Source organism: Scylla paramamosain, unplaced genomic scaffold (assembly GCF_035594125.1).
Source record: "Scylla paramamosain isolate STU-SP2022 unplaced genomic scaffold, ASM3559412v1 Contig2, whole genome shotgun sequence".
NCBI classification, from domain to species: Eukaryota; Metazoa; Arthropoda; class Malacostraca; order Decapoda; family Portunidae; genus Scylla; species Scylla paramamosain.
Window position 1 is genome coordinate 1,634,700 of NW_026973667.1, and position 19,147 is coordinate 1,653,846.

At 40.2% G+C, this 19,147-nt stretch overlaps 1 protein-coding gene across 2 annotated transcripts; it reads right to left on the minus strand.

Moving 5' to 3' along the window:
- Window positions 1-11,581: 11,581 nt before the first annotated feature.
- LOC135096040 (T-complex protein 1 subunit gamma-like) lies at window positions 11,582-19,143 on the minus strand. 2 transcript variants are annotated; one of them, XM_063997242.1, is made up of 5 exons: window positions 18,808-19,143; window positions 16,327-16,498; window positions 14,199-14,294; window positions 13,609-13,743; window positions 11,582-12,389 (listed from the first exon to the last, which is right to left on the minus strand). In XM_063997242.1, the coding sequence occupies exons 1-5, from the start codon at window positions 18,933-18,935 to the stop codon at window positions 12,354-12,356; spliced, it is 567 nt and encodes a 188-aa protein (XP_063853312.1). In that variant the 5' UTR covers window positions 18,936-19,143; the 3' UTR covers window positions 11,582-12,353. The 2 variants fall into 2 exon arrangements, with proteins under 2 accessions (XP_063853312.1, XP_063853311.1); XM_063997241.1 differs by having other exon boundaries at window positions 13,567-13,743; window positions 18,808-19,140.
- Window positions 19,144-19,147: the final 4 nt, after the last annotated feature.

The following is a 19,147-nucleotide window of genomic DNA, read 5'->3' on the forward strand; positions in this document are numbered from 1 at the left end:
CTCTCTCTCTCTCTCTCTCTCACTACAATACACTCTTTCTCTTTCTCTCTTGCATCAGAACAGGTAAGGTTAGGCAAGGTTAGGTTTGGTTAAGTTAGGTTGGGTTATGTTAGGATAGATTAAGTTTGGTTAGGTTTGGTTAGGTTAAGTTAAATTTGGTTAGGTTAGGTTTGGTTACGTTAAGTTAGGTTAGGTTAGTTTAGGTTAAGTTAGATTAAGTTAGGTTAGGTTAAGTTAGGTTAGTTTAGGTTAAGTTAGGTTAAGTTAGGTTAGGTTAAGTTAAGTTTGGTTATGTTAGGTTTGGTTTCCATTCAGTTACTAAGATTAACATGAAATTATATTTACATTCATTCAGTTAATTAATATCACTTCACACCCAATACACCTCAAAAACACACACGAACACCACATCACAAAACACCCCAAAACACCAAAACACACACAAAAAACCTAAAAACATACACAAACACCTAAAAAAACACACACAAACACGCCAAGAGTTACCCATGGCTTAAACCTTCCTTGGTTAGTGGTGAGGAAGGCCTGGACTCCACCAGCGGACACCCGGAGGCAGGAGTGGGTGAAAACAAGCAAAATAAAGAATGATTTCGCCCTTAGACTAGTGACAGGTTAAGCCATTAGCCCTGGTGACGAGGAGGAAGGCCCTGTCTTTCGTTATATAGTTGGTGATGCAGTGTGTGTGTGTGTGTGTGTGTGTGCGTGTGTGTGTGTGTGTGTGTGTGTGTGTGTGCGTGTGTGTTGCCCTGTCTTTCGTTATATAATGATGCAGTTTGTGTCTATCTCATTTCTTTGCACTAATACCATCACTGTCTATGTAATAACGTGCATTAAGGTGACGAAATATGAATTAAATTGTCCTCTGTTTGATAATTTTACGGTAATATACATATAAAAATCTAATTAAGAAATATCATAATAGCCTTTCAGATTTTTTTTTTTTTTTTGCCAGATGTATTGGTAGAAAAACCTTTTAAATTCTGGAAAATCTTAAATAAACAATAACCTCAAGCAGACTATGGAACACTGTAAAATATTCAATAATATATTAGTCATCACCAATCAGACACAAACAATGAAGGAGAGAAGAAAGGCTCAAGTTGAAGGGGTAAGGGTTTTTAAAGGTGTTTTTACGGTTCTAGTGACAGATTAGCACGATTTCAGCATTCAAAAGGCTCTAGATGAAGCAACACGGGTTTTTAAGGATGTTTTTTACGGTTCTAGAGACAGATTAACAAGATTTCAGCATTCAAAAGGCTCTAGATGAAGCGACACAGGTATTCAAGGGTGTTTTTACGGTTCTAGTGAAAGATTAACAAGATTTCAGCATTCAAAAGGCTCTAGTTGAAGCGACACTCTCTCTCTCTCTCTCTTTCTCTCTCTCTCTCTTTCCTTTCCCATCTATCTCCCTCACAAACACACAAACCTGCCCCTCACACACACACACACACACACACACACACACACCTTATAAGGCTCGGGGACAGGTGCGACAAACTCCTCAGGTATGTTGTCGTATTTCTCAAAGTCCGTGAAGAGATTACAGAGAAACGTGTGCTGCTTGTCTAGCTTGTAATTGTTCCTCTGCCTCACTGCCTCCTCTGCTGCTGCCCTGTCCTTGAACTCCAGACACATGTACCTGGAATTGTGCGGCAGGTGATGGGGAGGGAAAGGGGTAGAAGGGGCGAGGAGGGGGAGAAGGAAGGATTTTGAGTGTAGATTGTGTTATTATTGGTTGTAGTAGTAGTAGTAGTAGTTAGAAACACCAAAATACCTACAAAACTCTTGTCTTTTGAGTCCCTAGGAAAGAGAGAGCCCAAAACTCACCCAAACACATTCAAAACACACTCAAAACATCCAAAACACATCGAAAACACACCAAAATACTCACAAAACTCACCCAAATACACTTAAAACAACCAAAACACACTCAACACACCAAAATCTCCACAAAACTCACCCAAACACACTCAAAACATCCAAAACACACCCAAAACATACCAAAATACTCACAAAACTCACCCAAACACACTCAAAACATAACCAAAACTCACCCAAATACACACAAAACTCATCCAAACACACCCAAAACACACTTAAAACATCCAAAACACCCACATCACCACAGAATACACAACTAACACACCCAAACGCACCCAGAACACCCCACACACACTCAAATACACCCAAAAGACCCCCCACACACCCAAAACTTACCCAAAACACTTAAAACACCCAAAATAAACTCAAGACACACTCTCACTCACTCAATACACCCTTAAACACACCAGAACACTCCACAATACACTCAAAAAACTCAAAACACACAAAATACACCTAGAAATAACCTAAACCACACTTCAACACCAAAAATTCACCCAAAACACACTGGTAACAGCTAATATACACCCAATACACTCCTCAACACACCTAACACACACTCAAAACACCCCACAACACTCCCAAATACACATAAAACACACTTAAAGAACCCAAAACACACCAAATAATAGAGAATGGCAGCGCAGCAAGGGTAACTAAGCTAAAGATTGTCTTCTTGCCATTTACATACATGTTTTGTCTCCTCCTCCTCCTCCTCCTCCTCCATTTCTCCTTATTTCTTCCTCCTCCTCCTCCATTTCTCTTATTTTCCTCCTTCTACTACTACTATCTACGTACCTGAGTTTATAAACAGCTGGAAATACTTGGAAAACACTGGAAATTACGGTAAATATTGACCAAGAGACACTGGAGCCGGAGAAGTCCCAGTCTGTTGATGACGTCACAGGCGAGAGCCCCCGAGAGCCCCCGGCCGCCGCTGGCTTACGTACGTAACGTATTTCATTTTGAAATTGACCCTTACAAAAAATTAAGCTAGGCTGGAATGCATTCGATTTTATGATTTGATAATTACTTAAATTAATATTCACAGTATCAAAACATCTCCAGCCTGAGTAGTTATAAAGAAATATCAACACAAATATGGAAAAAGTGTTGGAACTTTTGACACCATTAAAACCATTCAAAAGTCCGCCCATTTCACTTTACACCAGTAAAAAAACACTTCAAAAAATCGAAACTATTTTTTCAAGCAATGCAAAGTTAGTTACAAGCTGAATTAGAGAAATAAGGAATCTACAAAATGACAAAATCACCACTTTTAACGGAACTAAAAACTATTTCAAAATGCACATACTCAACTCAACAGGAACGCAAAACATTTTAAAAATCATAAACGATTTTTTAAAGCAATAAAAGCTTCACTACAGCCTCAAATAAAAAAGCCAAGGACCGGGGTGGGTAAATATAACCGTGAAAACGGCCCCATATTTACGTAAAAAAACTACACAAAATTCAGCCCAGTTACTTAACTGAAGCAACAAAAACACTTCAACAGCAACAAAATATTTTTAGAAACCATAAAAACTTACTATAGAAGCCAAATAAAGTAATTGAGGAAAATATAAAAAATATTGGAACCCACAGGCCGGAACATGTCCTCGGGGCCGACTTCAGTGGAGGAGCCGGCGGCCATGTTGCCTTATTTATTACTTCCTGACACCAAAACCAGGCAATGGTGGATATATCTGACCAGCGCATATGAAAGCTAGACATGTGGCTGTATCTTGTGATATGTTGGGCTTACAATAAGTGAGAGACAAGGCAAATAATGGCTGAAAACACTGACGCCCGGCCTGTACCTCAGCTGACAGCTTCTTTACATGTTGACGATCCTTCAATATTCGCCTAAATTTCCAACTGTTTCCAGACTCAGATGTAAACAAAACCTAAATATAAATGAATAACCCTAAAAAATACCTAAATAACGAAAAAAGCCTTAATAGACGGCTACAAGACACTACAGGGAGGAGGAGGGGGAAGCTGTGAAGGCAGTGAGGCTGGCACCGCTGGGCTCACCTTACTACTCATGGCTCTCTGGTGCTCCGTGGCACCGCTGGGCTCACCTTACGTACTCATGGCTCTCTGGTGCTGCGTGGCGGTGCTTGGTACAGGGAGAAGCTGCCGGGAATACGGAAACACTTATTACCAGAGTGTGTGGGGCAAGACTGACCAGGGCCAAAACACTCCAGCCAGCCGCTCACTCTCCCAAGCGCCACCTGTGTCTGCTTCTCCACCCTCTCTCTCCCCCCCCCCACTCTCACACACACACACACACACACACACACACACAAAAGTTGACATATTATCAAGTAATAATTCAAATAATATAAATATCATCACTTCCTCACTGCCCTTTTCCCTTTGAACACCCCCTTCGTGGTTATGAACGCAAATTTATCTCACAGCTGTACCGTGTCACCGCAGCAAACGCACGAACCAGCGCTGGATAGACTCAACTAAAATGCTCCTACACACACACACTCTCTCTCTCTCTCTCTCTCTCTCTCTCGGTGGGATTAAAAGCAGTAATAATCTTCATGTTTATTGTCACCCGTGGCATAAACAAGTAACAGAAAATGGGAATATTGATGAAATATGTTTACATTATAAAAAAAAAAAAAAAAAAAAAAAAAAAAAAACGTACAGAAAATAAAATAAAAATAATAATAAATAAATAAATGATCCTTGCAAGTACTTAGACACACTAACAAGTAATAATAAATAAATTAACTGGATATTAATTCGAAGAACTGAAAAAAAAAGAAAAATGAAAAAAATACATTCAAAATTAAACATTCCTATTATGAAAACGAGCGAAAAATAAAAAAATAAACAAACTATCTTAAAAAATAATGACAAATAAATAAACTGAATATAAAATCGAAAGAAATTGATAAAAAAAAAACGTCAATAATATTAAGCTTTTCTCTTCCTAATGCAAGAAATAAGCTTTTTCCTTATCGTAGTATTAAATTTTAGCTTCCTCTCTTCTGGTAACTTAAAGTACTTAAAACAGCTTAATATGAGCTAGGCTGACTTTAAAACTATCCATTTAAGCCTTTTTTTTGACCTTATTACTGTATTTAAGCTTTCTCCTTTCTTCCATTAACCTAAAATACTTAAAACAACCTAAACACCTCAAAACATTTAAAGCTGCCTCAAAACACTAAAAAAATGCTCAGCTCGTATCTCGAAGCCTCGGTCCAAATATTCAGTGAAGGATAGTTTTTGGGTAGAAATGGGTGTTTTTTTTTTTGTTGCTGTAACGCCACCCCCCCCTCCTCCCTCCTAATCACCGGTCCTATCAGAGCTCTAATGAGACGAGGCAAAGATCTTCACGGTGAAGAAGAAGAAAAAAAAAAGAAGAGGAAGAGAGAAGAGGTGAAGCACGCACACACAATAGAAAAAAAGAAAACATTTTTGATTGGTAATGGTTCTCGCCTTCATCGTCATGGCCAGAGGGTAGGGAGAGGTTAATTATCACACAGCACCTACAGTGTGGCTTTATTAGGAGGAACGAAAAATATAAAAATAGCAAAAATAATTAAATGAATAATACTGATGGGATTCTTTGGGTTGACTGACCCACTATGACACTTTATCGAGTGGTTAATGTAGAAAAAAAAAAAGGCACTTGAAATTCTGGTATGGCATATACACTTATACTCCGTTACTTAACACTACGAATACACAAGAAAATAATTACTTTTATAACTCCTCACGAGTACCATTGATTCTGGGCACCGTTATATCCCTAAATAGCGTCACAGCCTTCATCCATCACTTCTCTACGGCAATAATATTGCTCACAACACATTCACAGTAGACTATATTTGACTAAAGAAACATTACATGGCTAACACTTTCCCACGACTCTGTGGCCTGTCTCCACGTGGGACCAACACCGGCTATTTTATCTGTTGCCAGAGGGAAGGGAGACGCCATTCTTGTCAACACGTACAGTCACTATATCATCACTAGAGACATGAATAATAAATATGAACACAGTAATATTCATTTCTAAATAAAAGAAAAATCAAATATTTCAGAGCTACAGACCCACCTGTTGCCAGAGGGAAGGGAGACGCCATTCTGTGCTCTCTCCCTCAACACCCCCAGGCCTCTCAAGTTATTGGAACCTTAGCTAGTTCTCTCTCTCTCTTCTTTCACAAATAATTTTACTGAACCGTGAGTTTAAATAAAAATGCAGAATAATTGGCTAGCAAGGTGAGCATATAGGCTGGACATTAGTTGAAGTTAATAATTGAATTCTAAATTACTAACATATTTTATAAGCTAGGGAATGACACCTTGTGAGTTACTGGTAGGCTGACGCAACATGATGTAATCCTATTATTTGTATTACCACTGATTAGAGAAAACCACAGTTGAAATAAGTAAAGACTATTTATAACAAATGTTTCAAGACTTCTAAATCACTCCCACCAATACACACCTTATAAATATACTTTTTCATATAATCACTAAACCTTTAGTTACCGCTATTATCCTCCTCTTCACCGCAAGCTACAAAAGAAAACAATTATTGGGGAGACTCAAAGAAACACAGAAATAATGAAAAGGAGCCTTACATTGCTAGCACAGAAATGGGTGTTTTTTGGTTTTATTATGGAGAAAATAGGTGTTTTTGGGTTAATTATGGTGAAAATGAGTGTTTTTTGGGTGTCTAAGAGGAGAAATGGCAGTATTTTTCAGTTTTAGGGTAGAAATGGGCATTTTTTGAAGTGATTAGGGTGGAAATGAAAAAAAACAAACAATTAAACAAAATCTCAAAAAAAAAAAAAACACAAAACAAACACAAAAAACACACAAAAAACACAAAAAACTTTAAATCAAACCAACTTAAACACTCCCGGCCATCCAACAGCATCCTCACCTCATTCAGGATATCCTTGCTGGGTCCCCTGAGCAGCACCGTGCACGCCTTGGGGTCCTGGCACTTGGTGATGAATGTAAAATACTCATCACCAATCTGTGGGAAAGTAATGGGTGATGAGTGAAGGGTGGAGAGGGGGCTGGATTGGACTGGGGGAGGCTGAGGTGGACTGGGAGAGGCTGGGATGCACGGGGGGAGGCTGAGATGGAGTGAGAGAGGCTGGGGTGGACTGAGAGGCTGGACTGGGAGAGCCTGGGATGCACTGGGAGAGGCTGGGATGCACTGGGAGAGGCTGGGATACACAGGGAGAGGCTGGGAGGAAGGAAGGAAGCATAGAATTTAATTATTTATTTATTTTTTTAATTTTCTCTTTCTCACACACAAAAAAATTCTCTCTCTCTCTCTCTCTCTCTCTCTCTCTCTCACTACAATACACTCTTTCTCTTTCTCTCTTGCATCAGAACAAGTAAGGTTAGGCAAGGTTAGGTTTGGTTAAGTTAGGTTGGGTTATGTTAGGATAGATTAAGTTTGGTTAGGTTTGGTTAGGTTAAGTTAAATTTGGTTAGGTTAGGTTTGGTTACGTTAAGTTAGGTTAGGTTAGTTTAGGTTAAGTTAGATTAAGTTAGGTTAGGTTAAGTTAGGTTAGTTTAGGTTAAGTTAGGTTAAGTTAGGTTAGGTTAAGTTAAGTTTGGTTATGTTAGGTTTGGTTTCCATTCAGTTACTAAGATTAACATGAAATTATATTTACATTCATTCAGTTAATTAATATCACTTCACACCCAATACACCTCAAAAACACACACGAACACCACATCACAAAACACCCCAAAACACCAAAACACACACAAAAAACCTAAAAACATACACAAACACCTAAAAAAACACACACAAACACGCCAAGAGTTACCCATGGCTTAAACCTTCCTTGGTTAGTGGTGAGGAAGGCCTGGACTCCACCAGCGGACACCCGGAGGCAGGAGTGGGTGAAAACAAGCAAAATAAAGAATAATTTCGCCTTTAGACTAGTGCCAGGTCAAGCCATTAGCCCTGGTGACGAGGAGGAAGGCCCTGTCTTTCGTTATATAGTTGGTGATGCAGTGTGTGTGTGTGTGTGTGTGTGTGTGTTGCCCTGTCTTTCGTTATATAATGATGCAGTTTGTGTCTATCTCATTTCTTTGCACTAATACCATCACTGTCTATGTAATAACGTGCATTAAGGTGACGAAATATGAATTAAATTGTCCTCTGTTTGATAATTTTACGGTAATATACATATAAAAATCTAATTAAGAAATATCATAATAGCCTTTCAGATTTTTTTTTTTTTTTTTGCCAGATGTATTGGTAGAAAAACCTTTTAAATTCTGGAAAATCTTAAATAAACAATAACCTCAAGCAGACTATGGAACACTGTAAAATATTCAATAATATATTAGTCATCACCAATCAGACACAAACAATGAAGGAGAGAAGAAAGGCTCAAGTTGAAGGGGTAAGGGTTTTTAAAGGTGTTTTTACGGTTCTAGTGACAGATTAGCACGATTTCAGCATTCAAAAGGCTCTAGATGAAGCAACACGGGTTTTTAAGGATGTTTTTTACGGTTCTAGAGACAGATTAACAAGATTTCAGCATTCAAAAGGCTCTAGATGAAGCGACACAGGTATTCAAGGGTGTTTTTACGGTTCTAGTGAAAGATTAACAAGATTTCAGCATTCAAAAGGCTCTAGTTGAAGCGACACACTCTCTCTCTCTCTCTCTCTCTCTCTCTCTCTCTCTCTCTCTCTCTTTCCTTTCCCATCTATCTCCCTCACAAACACACAAACCTGCCCCTCACACACACACACACACACACACACACACACACACACACACACACACACACACACCTTATAAGGCTCGGGGACAGGTGCGACAAACTCCTCAGGTATGTTGTCGTATTTCTCAAAGTCCGTGAAGAGATTACAGAGAAACGTGTGCTGCTTGTCTAGCTTGTAATTGTTCCTCTGCCTCACTGCCTCCTCTGCTGCTGCCCTGTCCTTGAACTACAGACACATGTACCTGGAATTGTGCGGCAGGTGATGGGGAGGGAAAGGGGTAGAAGGGGCAAGGAGGGGGAGAAGGAAGGATTTTGAGTGTAGATTGTGTTAGTATTGGTTGTAGTAGTAGTAGTAGTAGTTAGACACACCAAAATACCTACAAAACTCTTGTCTTTTGAGTCCCTAGGAAGGAGAGAGCCCAAAACTCACCCAAACACATTCAAAACACACTCAAAACATCCAAAACACACCAAAATACTCACAAAACTCACCCAAACACACTCAAAACAACCAAAACACACCAAAATCTCCACAAAACTCACCCAAACACACTCAAAACATACCCAAAACTCACCCAAATACACACAAAACTCATCCAAACACACCTAAAACACACTTAAAACATCCAAAACACCCACATCACCACAGAATACACAACTAACACACCCAAACGCACCCAGAACACCCCACACACACTCAAATACACCCAAAAGACCCCCGCACACCCAAAACTTACCCAAAACACTTAAAACACCCAAAATAAACTCAAGACACACTCACACTCACTCAATATACCCTCAAACACACCAGAACACTCCACAATACACTCAAAACACTCCACAACACTCAAAACACACAAAATACACCTAGAAATAACCTAAACCACACTTGAACACCAAAAATTCACCCAAAACACACTGGTAACAGCTAATATACACCCAATACACTCCTCAACACACCTAACACACACTCAAAACACCCCACAACACTCCCAAATACACATAAAACACACTTAAAGAACCCAAAACACACCAAATAATAGAGAATGGCAGCGCATCAAGGATAACTAAGCTAAAGATTGTCTTCTTGCCATTTACATGTTTTGTCTCCTCCTCCTCCTCCTCCATTTCTCCTTATTTCTTCCTCCTCCTCCTCCATTTCTCTTATTTTCCTCCTTCTACTACTACTATCTACGTACCTGAGTTTATAAACAGCTGGAAATACTTGGAAAACACTGGAAATTACGGTAAATATTGACCAAGAGACACTGGAGCCGGAGAAGTCCCAGTCTGCTGATGACGTCACAGGCGAGAGCCCCTGGCCGCTGGTTTACGTACGTAACGCATTTCATTTTGAAACTGACATTTACAAAACATGAAGCTAGGCTGGAATGCATTCCATTTTATGATTTGATAATTACTTAAATTAATATTCACAGTATCAAAACATCTCCAGCCTGAGTAGTTGTAAAGAAATATCAACACAAATATGGAAAAAGTGTTGGAACTTTTGACACCATTAAAACCATTCAAAAGTCCGCCCATTTCACTTTACACCAGTAAAAAAACAATTCAAAAAATCGAAACTATTTTTTAAAGCAATGCAAAGTTAGTTACAAGCTGAAATAGAGAAATAAGGGATCTACAAAATGACAAAATCACCACTTTTAACGGAATTAAAAACCATTTTAAAATGCACATACTCAACTCAACAGGAACGCAAAACATTTTAAAAATCATAAACGATTTTTTAAAGCAATAAAAGCTTCACTACAGCCTCAAATAAAAAAGCCAAGGACCGGGGTGGGTAAATATAACCGTGAAAACGGCCCCATATTTACGTAAAAAAACTACACAAAATTCAGCCCAGTTACTTAACTGAAGCAACAAAAACACTTCAACAGCAACAAAATATTTTTAGAAACCATAAAAACTTACTATAAAAGCCAAATAAAGTAATTGAGGAAAATAAAAAATATTGGAACCCACAGGCCGGAACATGTCCTCGGGGCCGACCTCAGTGGAGGAGCCGGCGGCCATGTTGCCTTATTTATTACTTCCTGACACCAAAACCAGGCAATGGCGGATATATCTGACCAGCGCATATGAAAGCTAGACATGTGGCTGTATCTTGTGATATGTTGGGCTTACAATAAGTGAGAGACAAGGCAAATAATGGCTGAAAACACTGACGCCCGGCCTGTCCCTCAGCTGACGGCTTCTTTACATGTTGACGATCCTTCAATATTCGCCTAAATTTCCAACTGTTTCCAGACTCAGATGTAAACAAAACCTAAATATAAATGAATAACCCTAAAAAATACCTAAATAACGAAAAAAGCCTTAATAGACGGCTACAAGACACTACAGGGAGGAGGAGGGGGAAGCTGTGAAGGCAGTGAGGCTGGCACCGCTGGGCTCACCTTACTACTCATGGCTCTCTGGTGCTCCGTGGCACCGCTGGGCTCACCTTACGTACTCATGGGTCTCTGGTGCTGCGTGGCGGTGCTTGGTACAGGGAGAAGCTGCCGGGAATACGGAAACACTTATTACCAGAGTGTGTGGGGCAAGACTGACCAGGGCCAAAACACTCCAGCCAGCCGCTCACTCTCCCAAGCGCCACCTGTGTCTGCTTCTCCACCCTCTCTCTCCCCCTCCCACTCTCTCACACACACACACACACACACACACACACACACACAAAAGTTGACATATTATCAAGTAATAATTCAAATAATATAAATATCATCACTTCCTCACTGCCCTTTTCCCATTGAACGCCCCCTTCGTGGTTATGAATGCAAATTTATCTCACAGCTGTACCGTGTCACCGCAGCAAACGTAGGAACCAGCGCAGGATAGACTCAACTAAAATGCTCCTACACACACTCTCTCTCTCTCTCTCTCTCTCTCTCTCTCTCTCTCTCGGTGGGATTAAAAGCAGTAATAATCTTCATGTTTATTGTCACCCCTGGCATGAACAAGTAACAGAAAACGGGAATATTGATGTAATAAGTTTACATTATAAAAAAAAAATATATATATATATAAAAAAAAAAAATACAGAAAATAAAATAAAAATAATAATAATTAAATAAATGATCCTTGCAAGTACTTAGACACACTAAGAAGTAATAATAAATAGATAAACTGGATATTAAGTCAAAGAAGTGAAAAAAAGGAAAAATGAAAAAAATGATCTTAAATAAAAAAATGATCTTAAAAATAATGACAAATAAATAAACTGAATATAAAATCAAAAGAAATTGATAAAAAAACATCAATAATATTAAGCTTTTCTCTTCCTAATGCAAGAAAAAAGCTTTTTGCTTATTGTAGTATTAAATTTAAGCTTCCACTCTTCTGGTAACTTAAAATACTTAAAACAGCTTAATATCCGCCAGGCTGATAAAACTCTCAATTTAAGCCTTTTTTTCGGCCTTATTACTGTATTTAAGCTTTCTCCTTCCTTCCACAAACCTAAAATACTCAAAATAACATTAAAACAACCTAAAAACACCTAAAAAAAAAAATTAAAGCTGCCTCAAAACACTAAAAAAAACAGATGCTCAGCTCGTATCTCGAAGCCTCGGTCCAAATATTCAGTGAAGGATAGTCTGACCAGAGAAGCGTTCAGTATTGCAGGAATTTTCTGCATTTCCTTCATCTCTAGGCCTCCCTCCTTCACTGCCCCTCCTTCAGGCATCCTCAAGGCTCCTTCACCCCACTCCGTGTGGTATCCGAAGCTCTCCATCCTGTAATATTGGCAGAAATGTTAGACACATCAAAATACCTACAAAATTCTTGTCTCGTGCTCTCTCCTTACTAGGGATTGGAAAATTGCGGGAAATTTGAATGTTAACTTTTTGAGTCCCCAGGAAGGAGAGACCGCAAAAGTTGAAGTTATATGGGTTTTCAAAGGGTGTTTTTACGGTTCTAGTGACAGATTAATAAGATTTCAGCATTCAAAAGCCTCTAGTTGAAGGGATAAGGGTTTTTAAGGGTGTTTTTACGGTTCTAGTGGCAGATTAACAAGATTTCAGCATTCAAAAGGCTCTAGATGAAGTTATATGGGTTTTTAAGGGTATTTTTATGGTTCTAGTGACAGAGTAATAAGATATCAGCATTCAAAAGGCTCTAGATGAAGTTATATGGGTTTTTAAGGGTATTTTTATGGTTCTAGTGAAAGATTAACAAGATTTCAGCATTCAAAAGGCTCTAGATGAAGCGACACGGGTTTTTAAGGGTGTTTTTACGGTTCTAGTGACAAAGTAATAAGATATCAGCATTCAAAAGGCTCTAGATGAAGTTATGTGGGTTTTCAAGGGCGTTTTTACGGTTCTAGTGACAGATTGATAAGATTTCAGCATTCAAAAAGGCTCTAGTTCAAGGGATACGGGTTTTTAAGGTGTTTTTACGGTTCTAGTGACAGATTAACAAGACTATCATTCAAATGGCTGTAGATGAAGTGACACGGGTTTTTAAGGGTATTTTTAGGGGCATTTCAAGAGAGTTTTAGGGCCATTTCAAGACAGTTCAGGGAATTTAGGGGCATTTCAAGACAGTTCAGGGAATTTAGAGGCATTTGAAGATAGTTCAGGGAATTTAGGAACATTTCAAGACAGTTTAGAGAATTTTAGGTGCATTTCAAGACAGTTCAGGGAATTTAGGGGCATTTCAAAACAGTTCAGGGAACTTTAGGGGCATTTCAAGACAGTTCAGGGAATTTAGGGGCATATTAAGACAGTTTAGGGGCATTTCAAGACAGCTCTGGGAAATTTAAGGGCATTTCAAGACGGTTCAGGGAATTTTAGGGACATTTCAAAACAATTTGGCATGTTTTTGGTCTGCTGCTAGAGAATAAAGACAATTTAATAAGCAATTTAAGACAGCCCTCTTCCTCCTCCTCCTTCCCCTCACCCCCCAACATACCTTAAGGGCCTGGGCAAGAGCAGAATAGGGCCACTGCCTCACCTCTGACACCCCCTTGGCCTTCTGCTGCAGGAAGTTAGAGACTGCCATGTCCACCGAGCCGCCCCCAGGGACCAGACGGGGCTCCTGGGCCAAGTTCCGGGCCACTCCAAGGGCGTCCTGAAGGTTCCTCTCCACCTGTGGGTATGGGTCAGGTCAGGTCAGGTCAGGTCAGGTCAGGTATTTATTTATTTATTTATTTATTTTTATTTTTTTTATTTTTTATTTATTTTTTTTTTAGGTTGTTACAAGTAGATCTTGTTTATTTGGGTGTTTCTGGGTAGAAATGGTTTTTTTTTTGTTTCTAACACAGAAATGGGTGTTTTTTGGTTTTATTATGGAGAAAATAGGTGTTTTGGGGTTAATTATGGTGAAAATGAGTTTTTTGGGTGTTTAAGGGGAGAAATGGCAGTATTTTTCAGTTTTTAGGGTAGAAATGGGCATTTTTTGAAGTGATTAGGGTGGAAATGAAAAAAAACAAACAATTAAACCGAATCTCCCCCCCCCCAAAAAACAAAACAAAACACAAAAAACACAAAAAACTTTAAATCAAACCAACTTAAACACTCCCGGCCATCCAACAGCACCCTCACCTCATTCAGGATATCCTTGCTGGGTCCCCTGAGCAGCACCGTGCACGCCTTGGGGTCCTGGCACTTGGTGATGAATGTAAAATACTCATCACCAATCTGTGGGAAAGTAATGGGTGGTAAGTGAAGGGTGGAGAGGGGGCTGGAGTGGACTGGGGGAGGCTGGGGTGGACTGGAATGTAAAATACTCATCACCAATCTGTGGGAAAGTAATGGGTGGTGAGTGAAGTGTGGAGAGGAGGCTGGAGTGGACTGGGGGAGGCTGGGGTGGACTGGGAGAGGCTGGGATGCACTGAGAGAGGCTGAGATGGAGTAAGAGAGGCTGGGGTGGACTGAGAGGCTGGACTGGGAGAGGCTGGGATGCACTGGGAGAGGCTGAGATGGAGTAAGAGAGGCTGGGGTGGACTGAGAGGCTGGATTGGGAGAGGCTGGGATGCACTGGGAGAGGCTGGGATGCACTGGGAGAGGCTGGGGTGCACAGCGAGAAGCTGGGGTGGACTGAGAGAGGCTAGGATGCATTGGGGGAGGCTGGGGTGGAATGGGAGAGGCTGGGATGCACTGGGAGAGGCTGGGATACACTGAGAGAGGATGGGAGGAAGGGAGGAAGCATAGAATTTAATTATTTTTTTTTATTTACTCTCTTCCTCACACACAACAAAAAATACTCTCTCTCTCTCTCTCTCTCTCTCTCTCTCACACACACTAAAATACACTCTTTCTCTTTCTCTCTTGCATCAGAACAGGTTAGGTTAAGTTAGGTTGGGTTAGGTTAGGATAGGTTAAGTTTGGTTAGGTTTGGTTAGGTTAGGTTAAGTTAAATTTGGTTAGGTTAGGTTTTGGTTACGTTAAGTTAGGTTAGGTTAGTTTAGGTTAAGTTAGGTTAGGTTAGGTTAAGTTAAGTTTGGTTAGGTTAGGTTTCCATTCAGTTACTTAAGCTTAACATGAAATTATATTTACATTCATTCAGTTAATTAATATCACTTTACACCCAATACACCTCAAAAACACACAGGAACACCACATCACAAAACACCCCAAAACACCAAAACACACGCAAAACACCTAAAAACATACACAAACACCCAAAAAAGCACACACAAACACGCCTAGGATTACCCATGACTTAAACCTTCCTTGGTTAGTGGTAAGGAAGGCGTGGACTCCACCAGCGGACACCAGGAGGCAGGAGTGGGTGAAAACAAGGGTAAGGTTTTTTAAGGATGTTTATACGGTTCTAGTGACAGATTAGCAAGATTTCAGCATTCAAAAGGCTCTAGATGAAGTTATATGGGTTTTTAAGGGTGTTTTTATGATTCTAGTAACAGATTAACAAGATTTCAGCATTCAAAAGGCTCTAGATGAAGTTATATGGGTTTTTAAGGGTGTTTTTATGATTCTAGTGACAGATTAACAAGATTTCAACATTCAAAAGGCTCTAGATGAAGCGCCACGGGTTTTTAAGGGTGTTTTTATGGTTCTAGTGACAGATTAACAAGATTTCAGCATTCATAATCTCTAGATGAAGCGACACGGGTTTTTAAGGGTGTTTTTACGGTTCTAGTGACAGATTACAAGATTTCAGCATTCAAAAGGCTCTAGATGAAGTTATATGGGTTTTTAACGGTGTTTTTACGATTCTAGTAACAGATTAACAAGATTTCAGCATTCAAAAGGCTCTAGATGAAGTTATATGGGTTTTTAAGGGTGTTTTTATGATTCTAGTGACAGATTAACAAGATTTCAACATTCAAAAGGCTCTAGATGAAGCGCCACGGATTTTTAAGGGTGTTTTTACAGTTCTAATGACAAATTAATAAGATTTCAGCATTCAAAAACTCTAGTTGATGTGACACTCTCTTCTCTCTTCTCTCTCTCTCTCTCTCTCTCTCACAAACACACATTCTTCGCTTTCTCTCTCTCTCTCACAAACGCGCACACACAAACTCTCTCTCTCTCTCTCTCTCTCTCTCTCTCTCTCTCTCTCTCTCTCTCTCTCTCTCTCTCTCTCTCTCTTTCTCTCTCTCTCTCTCTTTCCTTTCCCATCTATCTCCCTCACAAACACACAAACCTGCCCCTCACACACACACACACACACACACACACACACACACACACACACACACACACACACCTTATAAGGCTCGGGGACAGGTGCGACAAACTCCTCATGTATGTTGTCATATTTCTCAAAGTCCGTGAAGAGATTACAGAGAAACGTGTGCTGCTTGTCTAGCTTGTAATTGTTCCTCTGCCTCACTGCCTCCTCTGCTGCTGCCCTGTCCTTGAACTCCAGACATATGTACCTGAAATTGTGCGGCAGGTGAGGGATGGGGTGGTGACAGTGGGGGAAGGGGGTAGAAGGGGCGAGGAGGGGGAACAGGAAGTGTTTTGAGTGTAGATTATGTTAAGATTGGTTGTAGTAGTAGTAGTAGTAGTAGTAGTAGTAGTAGTAGTAGTAGTAGTAGTTAGACACACCATAATATCTACAAAACTCTTGTCTTTTGAGTTCCTAGGAAGGAGAGAGCGCAAAACTCACCCAAACACATCCAAAACACACTCAAAACATCCAAAACACACCCTAAACACACCAAAATACTCACAAAACTCACCCAAACACACTCAAAACAACCAAAACACACTCAACACACCAAAATCTCCAGAAAACTCACCCAAACACACTCAAAACATACCCAAAACACACCCAAATACACACAAAACTCATCCAAACACACCCAAAACACACTTAAAACATCCAAAACACCCACATCACCACAGAATACACAACTAACACACCCAAACGCACCCAGAACACTCCACACACACTCAAATACACCCGAAAGACGCCACACACACCCAAAAACTTACCCAAAACACTTAAAACACCCAAAATAAACTCAAGACACACTCACACTCACTCAATACACCCTCAAACACACCAGAACACTCCACAATACACTCAAAACACTCCACAACACTCAAAACACACAAAATACACCTAGAAATAACCTAAACCACACTTGAACACCAAAAATTCACCCAAAACACACTGATAACAGCTAATATACACCCAAAACACTCTTCAACACGCCTAACACACACTCAAAACACCCCACAACACTCCCAAATACACCTAAAACACACTTAAAGGACCCAAAACACACCAAATAATAGAGAATGGCAGCGCATCAGGGGTAACTAAGCTAAAGATTGTCTTCTTGCCATTTACATGTTTTGTCTCCTCCTCCTCCTCCTCCATTTCTCCTTATTTCTTCCTCCTCCTCCTCCTCCATTTCTCTTATTTTCCTCCTTCTACTACTACTATCTACGTACCTGAGTTTATAAACAGCTGGAAATACTTGGAAAACACTGGAAATTACGGTAAATATTGACCAAGAGACACTGGAGCCGGAGAAGTCCCAGTCTGCTGATGACGTCACAGGCGAGAGCCCCTGGCCGCTGGTTTACGTACGTAACGCATTTCATTTTGAAATTGACATTTACAAAAAATGAAGCTAGGCTGGAATGCATTCTATTTTATGATTTGATAATTACTTAAATTAATATTCACAGTATCAAAACATCTCCAGCCTGAGTAGTTGTAAAGAAATATCAACACAAATATGGAAAAAGTGTTGGAACTTTTGACACCATTAAAACCATTCAAAAGTCCGCCCATTTCACTTTACACCAGTAAAAAAACAATTCAAAAAATCGAAACTATTTTTTAAAGCAATGCAAAGTTAGTTACAAGCTGAAATAGAGAAATAAGGGATCTACAAAATGACAAAATCACCACTTTTAACGGAATTAAAAACCATTTTAAAATGCACATACTTAACTCAACAGGAACGCAAAACATTTTAAAAATCATAAACGATTTTTTAAAGCAATAAAAGCTTCACTACAGCCTCAAATAAAAAAGCCAAGGACCGGGGTGGGTAAATATAACCGTGAAAACGGCCCCATATTTACGTCAAAAAAATACACAAAATTCAGCCCAGTTACTTAACTGAAGCAACAAAAACACTTCAACAGCAACAAAATATTTTTAGAAACCATAAAAACTTACTATAGAAGCCAAATAAAGTAACTGAGGAAAATATAAAAAATATTGGAACCCACAGGCCGGAACATGTCCTCGGGGCCGACCTCAGTGGAGGAGCCGGCGGCCATGTTGCCTTATTTATTACTTCCTGACACCAAAACCAGGCAATGGCGGATATATCTGACCAGCGCATATGAAAGCTAGACATGTGGCTGTATCTTGTGATATGTTGGGCTTACAATAAGTGAGAGACAAGGCAAATAATGGCTGAAAACACTGACACCCGGCCTCTACCTCAGCTGACGGCTTCTTTACATGTTGACGATCATTCAATATTCGCCTAAATTTCCAACTGTTTCCAGACTCAGATGTAAACAAAACTTAAATATAAATGAATAACCCTAAAAAATACCTAAATAACGAAAAAAGCCTTAATAGACGGCTACAAGACACTACAGGGAGGAGGAGGGGGAAGCTGTGAAGGCAGTGAGGCTGGCACCGCTGGGCTCACCTTACTACTCATGGCTCTCTGGTGCTCCGTGGCACCGCTGGGCTCATCTTACGTACTCATGGCTCTCTGGTGCTGCGTGGCGGTGCTTGGTACAGGGAGAAGCTGCCGGGAATACGTAGGGAGGAGGAGGGGGAAGCTGTGAAGGCAGTGAGGCTGGCACCGCTGGGCTCACCTTACTACTCATGGCTCTCTGGTGCTCCGTGGCACCGCTGGGCTCACCTTACGTACTCATTGGTCTCTGGTGCTGCGTGGCGGTGCTTGGTACAGGGAGAAGCTGCCGGGAATACGGAAACACTTATTATCAGAGTGTGTGGGGCAAGACTGACCAGGGCCGCCCAAAACACTCCAGCCAGCCGCCCACCCTCCCAAGCGCCACCTGTGTCTGCTTCTCCACCC